Below are 17,158 nucleotides of genomic sequence, written 5' to 3' on the forward strand. Positions count from 1 at the left end.
ATTTGGTTCGGTCAGGGTGTGATTTGGGGTGGCATTCTATGTTGTCTATTTCTTTGTTTTTGGCCAAGTTCCCAATCAGAGGCAGCTGTCTATCTTTGTCTCTAATTGGGAGTCATACTTAGGCAGCCCTTTTTCCCACTTTCTGTTGTGGGATCTTGTTTTTGCACAGTTGCTGTTAGCCCTTTAGAACTTTACGTTCGTTTATATTTGGTTGATTTTTTCTGTCATTTTTTATAAAAGAAAAATGTACACCTACCACGCTGCACCTTGGTCCATTCATTCAGACGAACGTAACAGAAGATCCCACCACCAACGGACCAAGCAGCGTGGTCAGGAGGACTGGACCTGGGAGGAAATCCTGGAGGGAGCAGGACCCTGGACAAGGGCCGGGGAGTATCGCCGTCCGAAGGAGGAGATGGAGGCAGCGAAAGCAGAATGGTGACATTACGAGGAGTTATACCAACAAAGCAAGCATGAGAGGCAGCCCCAAAAAACATGTTTGGGGGGGGGGCACAAAAGGAGATTGGCGATGTCAGGGTTTAAACCTGAGCCAACTCCCTGTGCTTACCGTGGGGAGCGTGTGACTGGTCAGGCACCGTGTTATGCGGTGATGCGCACGGTGTCTCCAGTGAGCATTCACAGGCCTGTGCGCTCTGTGCCAGCGCCCCTCATTTGCCGGACTGCAGTGGGCATCCAGCCAGGACGGGTTGTGCCAGCTCTACGCTTGAGACCTCCAGTGTGCCTCCACAGCCCAATGTATCCGGTGCCTGTTCCACGCACCAGGCTTCCAGTGTATCTCCCCAGTCCGGTGAGACCTGTTCCACGTACCAGGCCTCCAATATGTCTCTGTTACGCACGCCTCTGTAAAGAGGGAACGCAACACCCTGCTACAACTCAACTCTCCATGAAGTGAAAGAGTTATGAACTGTAGGTGTGAGTAAGGATGACAAAATGCAGAGAATTTACCGTTACTAGGAATTTATTCCTTCACACGGTAATATGGGAAAAAGAGGCTGACCGGAACCAAAGCAAAGAAAGTAAATCTCAAAGCCCCCTCTCCTACCTAACCTGCCTACCCACTACATATCTAACTTAGCACCACCTGGTGCGATAACCAAAATACAGGGGGTGGTCCGTCCAGGTCTTACCTTGTGTGCCTAGACAGTGAATATACTAGGGGGTATATGTATGCCCGCAGGCCTCTTGCCTAAGCACTCCCTAGGTGCCTTCCCCTTCCCCCCTGGGTACAAATTAAACAGAATAACAAACAATCGATTTCACTACAAAACTGAGAAAAAAACTAACTCGGGCCATTAAAGAAGCTCTGACAAAGCAACAAACACAGAACATACCAAAGCTGCTACCAACAACAACAACTAACATAGTACATAACAACGACCAACATGCTATAACCCTCAGCCATCAACCTCCTCTCTCAGCAATGATCTATATCACAATCAATCTCTCTCCTGAACAATAGAACACTGGCTTTTATAGCTTCAGAAGGCATTGGAAATTGGAGACAGCTGCGTCCTGACGAGGGGGCGGGGTCAGCCCTCCAATTAAACTCCAGCCACTTTAATAATGGGAATTGATGGGAATTGATGTAAAATATATCACTAGCCACTTTAAACAATGCTACCTAATATAATGTTTACATACCCTACATTATTCATCTCATATGTATACGTATATACTGTACTCTATATCATCTACTGCATATTTATGTAATACATGTATCACTAGCCACTTTAAACTATGCCACTTTGTTTACATAACCTACATTACTCATCTCATATGTATATACTGTACTCGATACCATCTACTGCATCTTGCCTATGCCGCTCTGTACCATCACTCATTCATATATATTTATGTACATATTCTTTATTCTTTATCCCTTTACACTTGTGTGTATAAGGTAGTTGTTTTGTAATTGTTAGTTAAATTACTCGTTGGTTATTACTACATTGTCGGAACTAGAAGCACAAGCATTTCGCTACACTTGCATTAACATCTGCTAACCATGTGTATGTGACAAATACATTTGATTTGATTTGAATTAATCGTGGAGTCGACCAATCAGCTGCTGGGGGATTTCAGGAAGCCATCTCCTGAAACACACTCAAATACACAAACTACAACACAGAAACTGGGGAACGTAATAGTCTCCCCAGCCAGGCTTCCAATACTTCTCCTCAGTCCGGTGAGACATGTTCCGGTTCCACGTACCAGGCCTCCAGTATGTCTCCCCAACCTGGTAAGCCCTGTGGCAGCTCCACACACCAGGCCTCCAGTATGTCTCCCCAACCTGGTAAACCCTGTGGCAGCTCCACACACCAGGCCTCCAGTATGTCCCCTTAGTCCTGTGAGACCTGTTCCGGCTCCATGTTTGAAGCCTCCAGTGATGATCCATGGCACGAAGCCTCCAGTGATGATCCATGGCCCGGAGCCTCCAGTGATAATCCATGGCACGAAGCCTCCAGTGATGATCCATGGCCCGGAGCCTGAAGAGATGATCCATGGCACGAAGCCTCCAGTGATAATCCATGGCATGAAGCCTCCAGTGATGATCCATGGCCCGGAGCCTCCAGTGATGATCCATGGCCCGGAGCCTGCAGTGAAAATCCAGGGCAAGGAGCCTCCGGCGACGGTCCCTGGTCCGGTTCCACAGAAGCGGAGGGATCAGCGTAGGGAGCGGGGGCTATGTCCCGAACCGGAGCCGCCACCGAGGGTAGATGCCCACCCGGACCCTCCGCTATAGGTTCAGGTTTGCGGCCAGGAGTCCGTACCTTTAGGGGGGGGGGGGGTACTGTCACGCCCTGACCTTAGAGAGCCGTTTTATTTCTCTAGTTGGTTAGGTCAGGGTGTGATTTGGGGTGGGCATTCTATGTTGTCTTTCTTTGTTTTTGGCCGAGTATGGTTCCCAATCAGAGGCAGCAGTCTATCGTTGTCTCTGATTGGGAATCATACTTTGGCAGCCCTTTTTCCCACTTTCTGTTGTGGGATCTTGTTTTTGCGCTGTTAGCCCAGCAGAATTTGACATTTGTTTATATTTTAAAAATGTATGCCTACCACGTTGCACCTTGGTCCATTCATTCAGACGACACTGCTTCTGAAGTTTGTAATTTCCACTTGATTTTCCCTGACAAAATGTATCAACTCCTACAAAAATGTTCATTAATTATAATCCACATAATAATTCACATTTCCTTCTACTGCGGAATTATTTTCCTGCTGTAGCAAACTGGCTCAAATTAGGATCCTATATCTGTACATGCTGTATGTCACATATTCAAAGGTTCTCTCAACTTTGTTTGCTCTCAATAAGAGATGGCTCTTGATTATGTCTCTTTTGTGGCTACCTATACCTTATATATACAATACCAGTCAAAAGTGGGTTAGTACCCACAAAATACCAGTCTCAACATCAACAGTGAAGAGGCGACTCCACTCCTTCTAGGCAAGAGTTGCAAAGAAAAAGCCATATCTCAGACTGGCCAATCAAAAGAAAAGATTGAGATGGACAAAAGAACACAGACACTGGACAGAAGAACTCTGACTAGAAGGCCAGCATCGCCTCTTCACTGTTCACTTCACTCTACACGGACGTTGAGACTGGTGTTTTGCGGGTACTATTTAAGGAAGCTGCCAGTTGAGAACTTGTGAGGCATCTGTTTCTTTCATTTCTCAGAACAAGAATAGACTGACGAGTTTCCGATGAAAGTTCTTTGTTTCTGGCCATTTTGAGCCTGTAAATCAAACCCACAAATGCTGATGCTCCAGATACTCAACTTGTCTAAAGAAGGCCAGTTTTATTGCTTCTTTAATCAGAACAACAGTTTTCAGCTGTGCTAACATAATTGCAAATGGGTTTTCTAATAATCAATTAGCCTTTTTTAAATGATAAAATTGGATTAGCTAACACAACGTGCCATTGGAACACAGGAGTGATGGTTGCTGATAATGGGCCTCTGTACACCTATGTAGATATTCCATAAAATAAATTTCCAGCTACAATAGTCATTCACAACATTAACAATGTTTACACTGTATTTCTGATCAATTTGATGTTATTTTAATGGACAAAAAAAGAGCTTTTCTTTAAAAAAACAAGGACATTTGTAAGTGACCACAAACCTTCAAATGGTAGTGTATGAGGCCTGGGTGGGTTAAACAGTACATACATACTCTCACATGTAAATTGAATTCACTTCAAACTCACACTCTACAAAACCTCCATTAGCTTAGCTAGCTAATCAGGCTGTGTTGATGTAAACACTCTCACTCCATACCCACTTCATACCCAACTGCACTGCGTTGGGGGAGTGGGTCATAAAGCCTGTAAACACCCTAATCTGACAACATACTGGTATTAATCCTCCTGCTAGTGTGTCTCTACCGTGTTTCTGTGTACAGCGCTTATCCCACTTAGGTAGACAAACATAGGGTTTATTGAGCTCGCTTTGGTGTTAGACACAAAGTCACAGCTCCCGCTCCAAATGAAAACCTTATCTGTTGACATATTGTACAGTATCCTCCACGGAGCGGGAGGCAAGGAGCTAGGTTCTCGTTCTGATGACTTGTCAAACACAATGTTTAATTGCGTTGTCAAAAGTTCATCATTGATTTGACTTGTAATCCCCATTCTAACATACTGGATGTGATGTATCAGTTTATTCAGTTTTACTACTGTAGTTCTTGTGCAGATGTAGAAATTCACAGTTTGATTGAAGTGGCTTAGTGCTATTCCTATATAGTGCTTTCCTCCAATAATTCTGATAACCAGGTAGCCTATCCACTCAAACCTTCACATCAAACTGACACATTTAATATGATGTTCTGCCCAAGTAACATTGAAGTCCAATGCTCCAATTCTATTTTCTGATAATAAAGATTGCCATGCCTGATCCCAGTGTTAAACCACACCACCACAGGTTGTCACAGACTGCCATACTGAAAAGTGTGTGTGTGTGTGTGTGTGTGTGTGTGTGTCTATTTTCAGCTGTATGCCATTTCGGAGAAGAAGAGTTGGTGGAGGGAGATCAGAAAGCGATGCATTATAACTCTGGCAGATGCCAGCTGTCTGAGTGCAGGGTAAGTAACACGACAGCCCTAATAAAAACATACAACTGTTTTTCTGTAGTACTGCTTGCTTAAAACTCCTTCAACTCTTCTGAAAAAATACAATAATTCAAGCAAACAAGCGCTAAAAGTGTATTTCAGTGTTTTCAGTTTCATCTTGATGTGTATGACAGCCTCATTAAATAGTGATTCCTGACTGGAGCTGCGCTCCTCAGGCCACGGGCTTAAATCAGGCCTGAATGAGAGACTGTGGTGGCCGTCAACATCAGCTAAATGTATTGATCCGTTGGTTGTCAACTCCCCATTTTTATCTATTGCTCTCTAAGGGGAAAGTAAATGGGCAGAACTGAGTAATTGAGTTTCCATAAGGGTACCACACTGTCACAGCATGTCAATCACTCCAGGGTTTTGATCCATCCTCATCAAATATATCTCCTGTGGATTCATGCATGGCCCTATAGATTTTATTTAAATAATACATATATTCTGCATTGTTGGGAAGTGCACGTAAGTAAACATTTCACTGTTAGTCTACACCTGTTGTTTACGAAGCATGTGAAAATTAAGATTTGATTTGAGACTGATGGATGTACACTCTTAGAAAAAAGGTGCAAAATACTGTACAACCATGCAGAGATCTTCGGGTTGTCCCCATAGGGGAACCCTATTTGGTTCTGTGTAGAACCCTATGCATAGGGTTCTATCTAGATCCCTCTATATAGGGTTTTTCAAAGAACCACCTGTATATAGTTCTACCTAGAACCCTCTATGAAGGGTTTTTACCAAGAACCAGTTTATCATCTAAAGGTTCTTCCTAATACCGTCTATGAAGGGTTCTACCGAGAACCCTTTTATCTTTGGCCTGGTATGTTTCCCAATCAGAGCCAGCTGTCAATCTTTGCTCTGATTGTGAACCATACTTAGGGAGCCTGTTTTCCCACTATGGGTTGTGGGTAGTTGTTTTCTGTGTCTGTGTTTCACCATACAGAACTGTTTCGATTTTCATTGTTTCACTTTGGTTATTTTGTATTCAGTGTTCAGTTATATTTCATTAAAATGGACACTTACCACGCTGCGTTTTGGTCCGATCATTCATACTCCTCATCAGATGAAGAAGATCGTTACAGTTATACCCTAACACGACAGTGTTAGGAATCTCCTGGTTGACAGGCCACATCAGGCCTGCAAGTCACATTATGCTGGCTTGCAAATGTGACGTGTAATTCTATTGAAATCGAGCCAGAGTTAGGATATCCAAGAAGTGCAATTGTTAATCACCCTTGACCTGCATTCAGGGTGACTGCCAGGGTAGGAAAGATTAACTACTGAGACGACCTACAATCATCTAAACTGGAACAGCCATCTCAGTAACGGGTGTAATAAATCCAACAGATTGGATTAGTTAAGAAAACCGTATGTTATTAATCATTGTGTAGCATAAAATGTATCAACCAATCAATGTACTTGCACAAACAGATACTACAGTAAAACAACCAGTTCTGAAAATCTTCCTGCAATAGAGCATGCTGGGAAATATTATATATGGTTGAATGTAGAACCCTTCTTGCCTTTCAAAGAACCATTTTTTTCGGATCAAAACAATTCTTGGTAAAACCCTATCCCTCCACGAAGAACCCTTTTAGAACCTAAGATTGTATGGTGAGGTCACTCACCTGGCCCACTGACGGCCCCTGCATTCTGACAGCACAGATACAGACATGGATAAAGATACTGCTATAGACAGACAGATTCCGAGAGGGACATAGATAAAGACACAGCTACAGACACAGATGTAGACATACAATAGATAAAGATACAGACTCAGACAGACATAGACACAAGCTACAGACAGAAGCTGCAGATGAAAGGACTGGGTGATGGCAATAGTCATCCTGGTCCTCCAGTCTCAGACAGGTGGCCATCTGACTACTGGTGACAGCTGCCTGGCATGTCTTGTGTGTCTGATCTCGTCTGACTACTGCTGGTTGAAGGAGGATTCTGGGGAGAGAGTGAATAAGCGACAACGATTAGATTTATCTCTATTTTGGCATCAGTCAGGTAAACAGAGTGGAGAAGAGCGGAGCTGTTGAAGAGATGGTGGGAGAGGGAGCCCCCTTATAACGTTACTGTCTAATCATACAATTGGGGACAAATACACTGGTTTCATATCCTATCCAATGAGCTCTGTTCAATTGGATATCATGCTCATACTCATCATGAATCTTAAAAGACAGGTTGGTTGTTTAGCATCAAAACCGACTTGTGCACAACTATGGAGTAAAACAGAAAGGTTTGGCTTATAAGCTATATTTCCTCTCCAAATGTTGATTCAAAAACAAATACTTTTGCACAATGAGCACTTGTTGTTGCTCAAATGCATAGTTACAGTTGTTGGTCAGCTAGCTAGGGAATGTTTGCCTTATTAGAAATAGACGTGACATGAGTCAAAACATGACATCAATAAGAAGCTACAACGAGCTGAAACGATACACCTACAATTCTCCACATTGTGACGTTGTCAGCCAATCCATCTATAGGTAAGAGAATCGACGTGCAGAGTTTACTACATCGCTAAACACTAACCTGAAATATGTAGACCTTACTGCTAGTGACCCATTATGTCACTTTAGTTGGGAAGATGTGCACAGTGAGGAAGGAGGCACACAATGGATGGCTAATTGCCTCCAATTAAATTCAAGCCTTATTAAATCTGTGGGAAACTAGCAGCTGAGCTAATCTAACCCTCCATTGGGTTATGTCTCTCATATTGTTTCTCATTGGTTCCCTGTTACTAGGAGAGGACCATGCATCGGGTCGTCATGACTAGCCCCTGTCCTGAACTTAACTGCCCAGAGTCCGAGCAGGTCACCCTCACCAACAGGTGCTGCAAAGTCTGCAGAGGTATTGGAAAATACATTCACCTACCTATATTCTACAGATGTAAACCTTAAAATAATCTGCAAATCATGACTGGAATCATTGCAAGAAACCCACCTGGACTGTTAGACCCAGTCTAAGAAGAGTGACCTGTGTGTAACCTCCATAGAGATGGATAGAGGATTAATATTTGTATCTGTATCGTTATAGCATCTTTTACAGCATGGGCAGCGCCATTGAGGTTATCTCCATTTTAAAGTAGTCCATTTTCTTCTTCATTGGCTGATTGCTCCCAAGTCATAGGAATCCCCACCCAGTTGATTGCCATTGATAGCTTCCACCATTTTAAAGCAATGTCCATGCTAAAACGGCTTACATTCATGAGTCCTCTATCTATATCTATAGTAACCTCTGTGCCCTAGGTCACGACTTCTGTGCGGAGGGCCACGGCTGTGTGGAGCACTCGGACTGTATCAACCTGGAGGCTGGGGCCTGCTGCAGCTGCAAGGACGGCTTCCGCCCGCTCCGAGATGACAACGCATACTGTGAAGGTACATATAGGATTCTAATAAAATAATAATACAATTGATAACAAACACCTTCCATTGATCTACTGTTTTCCTACAGGTTAATTTATTTTGTAGATCCAGATTGCTTTTCCTTTTGTGCACTTTGGTTGAACTGTGAGGTACTTGTAACAGCATAATTCTTATTTTGCAACATAACTACATCTTTCAACACTTTGAGAAAGGACATACTGTTAAACAGACTGTCTGCTGGGATTTGTGTGGAGGTATTAGACATACGTACAGTGTCTGATCCAAGGACTTATTTTCACTGACATTCTCACACCACTCGTCCCTTTGACTGCTTGTGGTCAGTCTCTACTGTCCATTGGTATGAAAATACAGAATGCTCCCTAGCTTTGTTTATTGTATCACTGTCAAGAATGCATCAGTGATATTTTATGAGCAGAGATGCTCATAAGTAGTGCTGTCATGTAAGTAGTGTTACTCTATATATACACAAAAGTATATGGACACCCCTTCAAATGAGTGTATTCGGCTATTTCAGCCACAACTGTTGCTAACAGGTGTATAAAATCGAGCACACAGCCATGCAATCTCCATAGACAAACATTGATAGTAGAATAGCCTGTACTGAAGACCTCAGTGACTTTCAACGTGGCACCGTCATAGGATGCCACCTTCTCAACAAGTCATTTTGTCAAATATCTGCCCTGTTTGAGCTGCCCCGATCAGCTTAAGTGCTGTTATTGTGAAGTGGAAACGTCTAGGAACAACAACTTCTCAGCCGCGAAGTGGTAGGCCACACCAGCTCACAGAATGGGACCACCGAGTGCTGTAGCGAGTATAAATTGTCTGTCCTCTGTTGCAACACTGACTACAGAGTTCCAAACTGCCTCTGGAAGCAACGTCAGCTCAAGAACTGTTAGTTGGAAGCTCCATGAATGTCACGTTCTTTCAAAATCGAACCCAGAAGCAGACCAGGACAAGGAGAGTAGGAAGAAGGTGAGTAATTATTTACAAGTGAATGTGAATGGGTAGATATATCCAGGTGGCGTAGCGGGCAGCGGTGGTGAGTTGATGGGAGTAAATAGGTGGATCCAATGGGGTAGCGGAATCCTCCGACGACCAGGCGGGAATGGGGTAAATGATCCGGGTGAGTAACTGAAGACAGAACAAACAGGGGTAAGTTTAAGGCAAGCAATACGTAAAAAAACAACAAAACAAATTCTATCCAACTTGAGGCTGATACTATGGCACAACATACTGTTCATGGCTAACGATTCGGCAGGGAATGGATGTCAGGTCCGGGCTTATGAAGAGGAGAGATGATGATCAGGACCAGGTGTGCAGATAGCTGATGGGATACAGGTGCGGGTAATCAGAACTCCCAACTGGCTACATTGCCCGGCAACCAGACAGGGTGCGTGCCAGGATGGAAAAAACACTCCAGAACAGAACACAGGCAAAAAACAGACTCAGGAAACGGGATTCGTGACAATGAAATGGGTTTCCATGGCTGAGCAGCCGCACACAAGCCTAAGATCATAATGCCAAGCGTCGGCTGGCCATTGGATTCTAGAGCAGTGGAAACGTGTTCTCTGGAGTGATGAATCACGCTTCACCATCTGGCAGGACAACGGACAAATCTGGGTTTGGCAGATGCCTGGAGAACGCTACCTGCCCCAATGCATAGTGCAAACTGTAAGGTTTGGTGGATGAGGAATAATGGTCTGGTTATTCATGGTCCGGGCTAGGCGCCTTAGTTCTAGTGAAGGGAAATTCTAGACAATGCTGTACTTCCAACATCTGGCAACAGTTTTGGGAATTCCCTTTCCTGTTTCAGCATGACAATGCCCCTGTGGACAAGGCGAGGTGATTTGGCCCTCCACTTTTGAAGATTGGAAAATGTGTTAATACATCAAGGGCATTATAATTTCACATGGGTTGCCTGCTAAAATACATGCTATATGCTATATAACATACACTGTGAATATAGATGTCTTCGCCCCTCCTCCTCCCTCTGTGGAACTTCCCACATACAGTACATGTATGCTTCTTACTATACAGAATCTTCCTGGGATGATCAAAGACGAGATGACTGCTTCATCTGCAGTGATGTCATGCTATATAACATCTACAGTGTTTACCCCAACTCATATGAATACATGTGGGATTCCGGGAGCTAAATCGAAACATGACGTTGATGACTAGTGCAAATAAGCCATTAAATCTTGGCCCAATATCACTTTCTTCTTCACTGCTTCACTCCGTGCCTGTGTGCATACATGCCCTACTTTTAGCAAGCTGAAAAATTCCCTCCAACTTCTCTCTTCTGTCACCTTCACCAAGATCAGTGGGATGTCTTTGGCTACAGGTTCGTTGGCGCTGACAGAGATAACCAAGGAGGGAAAGGCATGTGTGTGAGAAAGAGAACAGTTATTCCTGACTTCATGTCAGTCTGTTTCAATATGCTGAATATGACCAGTTGGTCATATTCTCTGCATCTCTGGGAATCTGCATAATTGAAGATGACATCAGCCCCCGGTCTCAAATTAATGGAGTGTATGGTCTCTGGGCTTCAGGTTAAGCTCTTGCCACACGGCACCACCTCCACGCACTGAAATAGACTGTGACCTCCCTCCTCTGTGTACATGCAGCACTACAGGCAGCTTAACCCACTATATGTTGGAGGGAAGAGTTTTGCTAAAGGCTTTGCAAAATCTGTGAGGAAGACGTGTCCAATGTTTTTGCACACGTATTGTGTTATGAACGTGAAGGTTCAAATTAGATGTGTATATTTCAATTTAGAATTGAGCCATATTAGTTTTTTTTGTGTTTTTATTTTGCTTTATCTTGGTGTTGTAGTATGTTTGGAAATTGACCATATTCATGACTGTATTCAGTTGTTCACTGAATGACTCGGAACAGCCATTCCATCAAAGGGGCAATCAGCAGTTAAAACGAAAACAAAGCGTTTTCCCCGCCACTGTTTCGGTAAAAAGCTGGAAGAATGTAATCACTCTTACATTCATAGACTTAGCTATTGATGCATGGACCGGCCCACTCACCTCGAGAGTGACCCAGGTCTCTGTATGAAATTGGATAGGGGTGTGATCTGAAAACTGCATTTGCATCTGAAATTGCATAGGAACCAAATTTTGTAACTCTCACAAAATACATGTATTTTTGGGGGTGCTTCTGGAAGTCACTTACATTTTGAGTAATGTGCCCTGCTAAAATAAGTGGACCCGTCAACTTACACTGTAGTTGTTTTGAGTGAGTGTATGAAAGAGTGTTGTTCAGATAATAGTCTGGACAAAGGTAGTTATGCCATTTTGCTGTTGAGGGTTGGTATATGTCAGTAGACAGATGCACACAGACATTGAAATTGGCAGGTTCCAAATGTTTGTCAGCTTCATTATCAGATCGCAGAAGAGATGTGATGGACTCTGATAGACAGTCTTGCTGCACACAATGTACATACAGTACACAATACATAAAGTACATACAAAATACCCCAATACAGTTCCCTGCAACAATCAGGCAGGAGTCAGATAGGACTAGGTATATCTCTGTCTGGAGGATAAGACAGACACTAACGTTAGCTCTTTAAAACAGTCCTAGGTCACTGATGTGCTGAAAATAGCATATGAGATCACTCCTGTGTAAATGTTTCATAGAAGCAATGGTAGCAGAGACAAAGGGAGAGATACACTCCTCTCCCAGCCTCTCTCTGCTCTGTGAGATAAAGTGCTGTTCTCTCTGACAGAAAAGCACCAGAACCCATCTCTAAGGTTGCGTCCCAAATGGCGTGTTCCCTATATATTGCACTACTTTTTGACCAGAGCCCTATGGTACCTGTTCAAAAGTAGTGCACTACATAGGGAATAGGGTACCATTTGGGATGCAAGATCAGTCCCTCAGAAAGCAAAGGCAGCCATTAAGAAGGCTCCTGAACAGCTTTTACCCCCAAGCCATAAGACTGCTGAACAGTTAATCAAATTGCCACCCAGACTATTGACATTGACCCCTTTTATTATTATTATTATTTTTATTTTGTTTGCACTGGCTGTATGAACACTGTAGACTCTACCCTCACACTCACACATACTACACTGAACCTCCAACACACACATACATACACACTACATATGCTCACAAACACATACACACACACACACACACACACACACACACACACACACACACACACACACACACACACACACACACACACACACACACACACACACACACACACACACACACACACACACACACACACACACACACACACACACACACACACACACACACATGCATATTGACGCCACACACACCCACACTCACTCGCACATAGACACACTTTCACACTCCTTCACACTCTTCACATATGTTGCTGCTACTCTGTTTATCTATCCTGTTTGTCTAGCAACTTTTACCCTTACTTACATGTACATATTAACTCAACTACCTCGTACCCCTGCACATTGACTCGTTACCAGTCCTCCTTGTATTGCATTGTTACTTTTCCTTTTATGACATTTTTCAACTCTGCATTGTTGGGAAAGGGCTCGTAAGTAAGCATTTCAAGGTAAAGTGAAATTTGGCGCATATGACCTATTTTGATTTGTATTTTCCAACACAGCTTCATGTGTTGGGGTGTATTAAACATCACTGTTAGAGTAAGAGCCAAGCTGCTGTGGCTATGTGATGGACTGTGTGATTGGCTCTAAATTGAGTCATCAGTAAAGCGCTCTAAAGGTTGAAGCTAGTCTCATTGTTAGTATTCTTACCACAGGAGAAAGGACAAGGAGCAGATCGTGTAGGTTTTTCTCATACGGAAATCATTCTTTTCTGGGTCTCTGAAAATTACTGTAGGATCACTTTTTTTTTTATACCTCAAAAGGACAATTTGAAATGCGTCTCTATTTTGAAGTACACAGTAATTTAGTCAACTATCGGCATTTGCACATTGCAAACCTCACAAGATTTATCTAGTGTATTATTACCATTCAGAGGGACTATGTGTGTACAGAAGGATAGCGGCTGTGTACCATCCAGTGCATTGTGACCTGGCCGGTGTATTTTGCAGCGTGTTTTAATGTCACAAGGTGGAGGGAGGCTAATTGGTGTTGACTGAGGGGCACAGCTCACTCCCCAACGCAATCACTGCTGGGATGAGCCTGACCCACACAGCGTGCTAACGCCAAGACTGCTGACAAACACCCTGTGGTGCTGAAAACCAGGCCAGTCTGTAAATAGCAACAGCATATGACAGCAACCACACTCCTACTGTATCCTTCATCACCAGAGACACTTCCCCTGTGTCAGGCAGCATTAGAGACAGCTACAACTACTAGCACCTGTTATTCAGAGAGAAGGATGATAGATGATGGTGATTCATTCAAAGAGGCAAGATTCCACAAGATTAATGAGTGTCGTGAAGGAGCGTAAGCCCACTCACTCCCTCAGACAAATCCCCCATCATTTCCTTACATGCTTGATAGCATAGCAAGGAGTTTATTCCGTAAAACACATTAGCATTCATATACAGTAGCTTGGCATGACACACACACACACACACACACACACACACACACACACACACACACACACACACACACACACACACACACACACACACACACACACACACACACACACACACACACACACACACACACACACACACACACACACTGCATTCCTCAGTGTCTGCAGAGTTCATTCATACCAGTCCACTATTCTAAACTCAGGGACTGTAGTGGTATGATTCCTCTCACTTCATTCTCGCTATGATTTATCACTTCTGGTTGTTGCCTTGAAAAGAGACAATGACTGTACTGCTTTTTAAACAGAATTGAGACAGAATTGTTGTTGCTTCTTTTCACTCCATTGTGTTAATTGTTTCGCTTTCCAAAACAGTTTGAGATGCTTTTCCATGTTTGTTTTGGTCTTTTTAAAGATTACTCATTGACTGGTTTTTGAAAGAGATGAAAAGATGTTGAGCATTGTCTCTCGCCCATTAAAACACAATCAACAAAGCATATAATTTCCACACCAATGTTTAGGCAATTGTTCTGAAGAGATACTAATGGCTTCCTAGTTGTTTTACTGAGAGGCCTGCTTGCGTAGACCCTATCCCCTCCTCTCTTCTCCAGACCATTTCCGGAGACCTTCTCCCTTACCTCACCTTACCTCACCTCGCTCATCAACTCATCCCTGACCGCTGGCTACGTCCCTTCCGTCTTCAAGAGAGCGAGAGTTGCACCCCTTCTGAAAAAACCCTCCGATGTCAACAACTACAGACCAGTATCCCTTCTTTCTTTTCTCTCCAAAACTCTTGAACGTGCCGTCCTTGGCCAGCTCTCCCGCTATCTCTCTCAGAATGACCTTCTTGATCCAAATCAGTCAGGTTTCAAGACTAGTCATTCAACTGAGACTGCTCTTCTCTGTATCACGGAGGCGCTCCGCACTGCTAAAGCTAACTCTCTCTCCTCTGCTCTCATCCTTCTAGACCTATCGGCTGCCTTCGATACTGTGAACCATGAGATCCTCCTCTCCACCCTCTCCGAGTTGGGCATCTCTGGCGCGGCCCACGCTTGGATTGCGTCCTACCTGACAGGTCGCTCCTACCAGGTGGCGTGGCGAGAATCTGTCTCCTCACCACGCGCTCTCACCACTGGTGTCCCCCAGGGCTCTGTTCTAGGCCCTCTCCTATTCTCGCTATACACCAAGTCACTTGGCTCTGTCATAACCTCACATGGTCTCTCCTATCATTGCTATGCAGACGACACACAATTAATCTTCTCCTTTCCCCCTTCTGATGACCAGGTGGTGAATCGCATCTCTGCATGTCTGGCAGACATATCAGTGTGGATGACGGATCACCACCTCAAGCTGAACCTCGGCAAGACGGAGCTGCTCTTCCTCCCGGGGAAGGACTGCCCGTTCCATGATCTCGCCATCACGGTTGACAACTCCATTGTGTCCTCCTCCCAGAGCGCTAAGAACCTTGGCGTGATCCTGGACAACACCCTGTCGTTCTCAACTAACATCAAGGCGGTGGCCCGTTCCTGTAGGTTCATGCTCTACAACATCTGCAGAGTACGACCCTGCCTCACACAGGAAGCGGCGCAGGTCCTAATCCAGGCACTTGTCATCTCCCGTCTGGATTACTGCAACTCGCTGTTGGCTGGGCTCCCTGCCTGTGCCATTAAACCCCTACAACTCATCCAGAACGCCGCAGCCCGTCTGGTGTTTGACCTTCCCAAGTTCTCTCACGTTACCCCGCTCCTCCGCTCTCTCCACTGGCTTCCAGTTGAAGCTCGCATCCGCTACAAGACCATGGTGCTTGCCTACGGAGCTGTGAGGGGAACGGCACCTCAGTACCTCCAGGCTCTGATCAGGCCCTACACCCAAACAAGGGCACTGCATTCATCCACCTCTGGCCTGCTCGCCTCCCTACCACTGAGGAAGTACAGTTCCCGCTCAGCCCAGTCAAAACTGTTCGCTGCTCTGGCCCCCCAATGGTGGAACAAACTCCCTCACGACGCCAGGACAGCGGAGTCAATCACCACCTTCCGGAGACACCTGAAACCCCACCTCTTTAAGGAATACCTAGGATAGGATAAAGTAATCCTTCTCACCCCCCCCTTAAAAGATTTAGATGCACTATTGTAAAGTGGCTGTTCCACTGGATGTCATAAAGTGAATGCACCAATTTGTAATTCGCTCTGGATAAGAGCGTCTGCTAAATGACTTAAATGTAATGTAAATGTAGCTTGAAAATAATCGGAGACTCTTGGGATTTTAAGATAAAGGAGGCAGCTACTTTTCCTCTATCAATTACAGCTGAGACTCTGCTGAATGAAGGAGATGGAGTTGTATTTATTATCCCTCCTAATATACCCTGCTCTGCCTCCTTCGACCTAAGCAATATATTGTGGAAATTCTTACACAGAGACACTCAAAGTCAATCTTAAATTAATCATTGTTTATTGTCAGCATGCTTGAGAGGTTCCAACAAAGTTAATTCCCTATAGTGAACGTCTGTCAGAAACTCGAACGGGGCAGTCCCTTTAGTTCCCTTTTATACTGACAAGTCATATTTGCATGATTTAGCTTATTCACTGTTCCCCGAGCGCCGAAGTCGTGGATGTCGATTAAGGCAGCCCCCCACACCTCTCTGATTCAGAGGGGTTGGGTTAAATGCTGAAGACACATTTCAGTTAAAGGCATTCAGTTGCACAACTGACTAGGCAACCCTTTTCCCTTTCATAATTCATTAATCATTGTTTGCTTCATTCATGTGACCGACCAATACTGGGTCATGCATGTGACAGACCAATACCTCACAAGGCTTCTTCTCTCTGAGCGGAGACCTTAAAACGGAGATATCTCTAAACAAGGCTCTGTGTGTGAGGACTCGTTACATCAGTCATTTGCATGAACACAGAAATTGGTTTATAGAAAAGCACAAACATAGAACATAGAAATTGGTAAATAGAAAAGCACCAACTTAGCATTTTCCATCACAAATACATAGACAATTAACATGTAGCATCACAGTAAGTGGAGTGCTGCCTAGAGAGAAACCTATTGAGGAACTGGTGTTGGTTGAGCTTTGTTTGCATTGCACTTCGTTGAATCACAATATGAGC

At 44.1% G+C, this 17,158-nt stretch overlaps 1 protein-coding gene across 1 annotated transcript in view; it reads left to right on the forward strand.

The window, feature by feature from the left end:
* Positions 1-17,158, forward strand: part of LOC123999373 (protein kinase C-binding protein NELL2-like) — a 92,732-nt gene that overhangs the window by 27,381 nt on the left and 48,193 nt on the right. The window contains exons 10-12 of the mRNA XM_046305060.1: positions 5,006-5,097; positions 7,881-7,986; positions 8,385-8,513. Of these exons, the coding sequence (XP_046161016.1) occupies positions 5,006-5,097; positions 7,881-7,986; positions 8,385-8,513 (327 nt within the window). The remainder of the gene's footprint in view (positions 1-5,005; positions 5,098-7,880; positions 7,987-8,384; positions 8,514-17,158) is intronic.

This window comes from Oncorhynchus gorbuscha, linkage group LG02, assembly GCF_021184085.1.
Source record: "Oncorhynchus gorbuscha isolate QuinsamMale2020 ecotype Even-year linkage group LG02, OgorEven_v1.0, whole genome shotgun sequence".
NCBI lineage: Eukaryota > Metazoa > Chordata > Actinopteri > Salmoniformes > Salmonidae > Oncorhynchus > Oncorhynchus gorbuscha.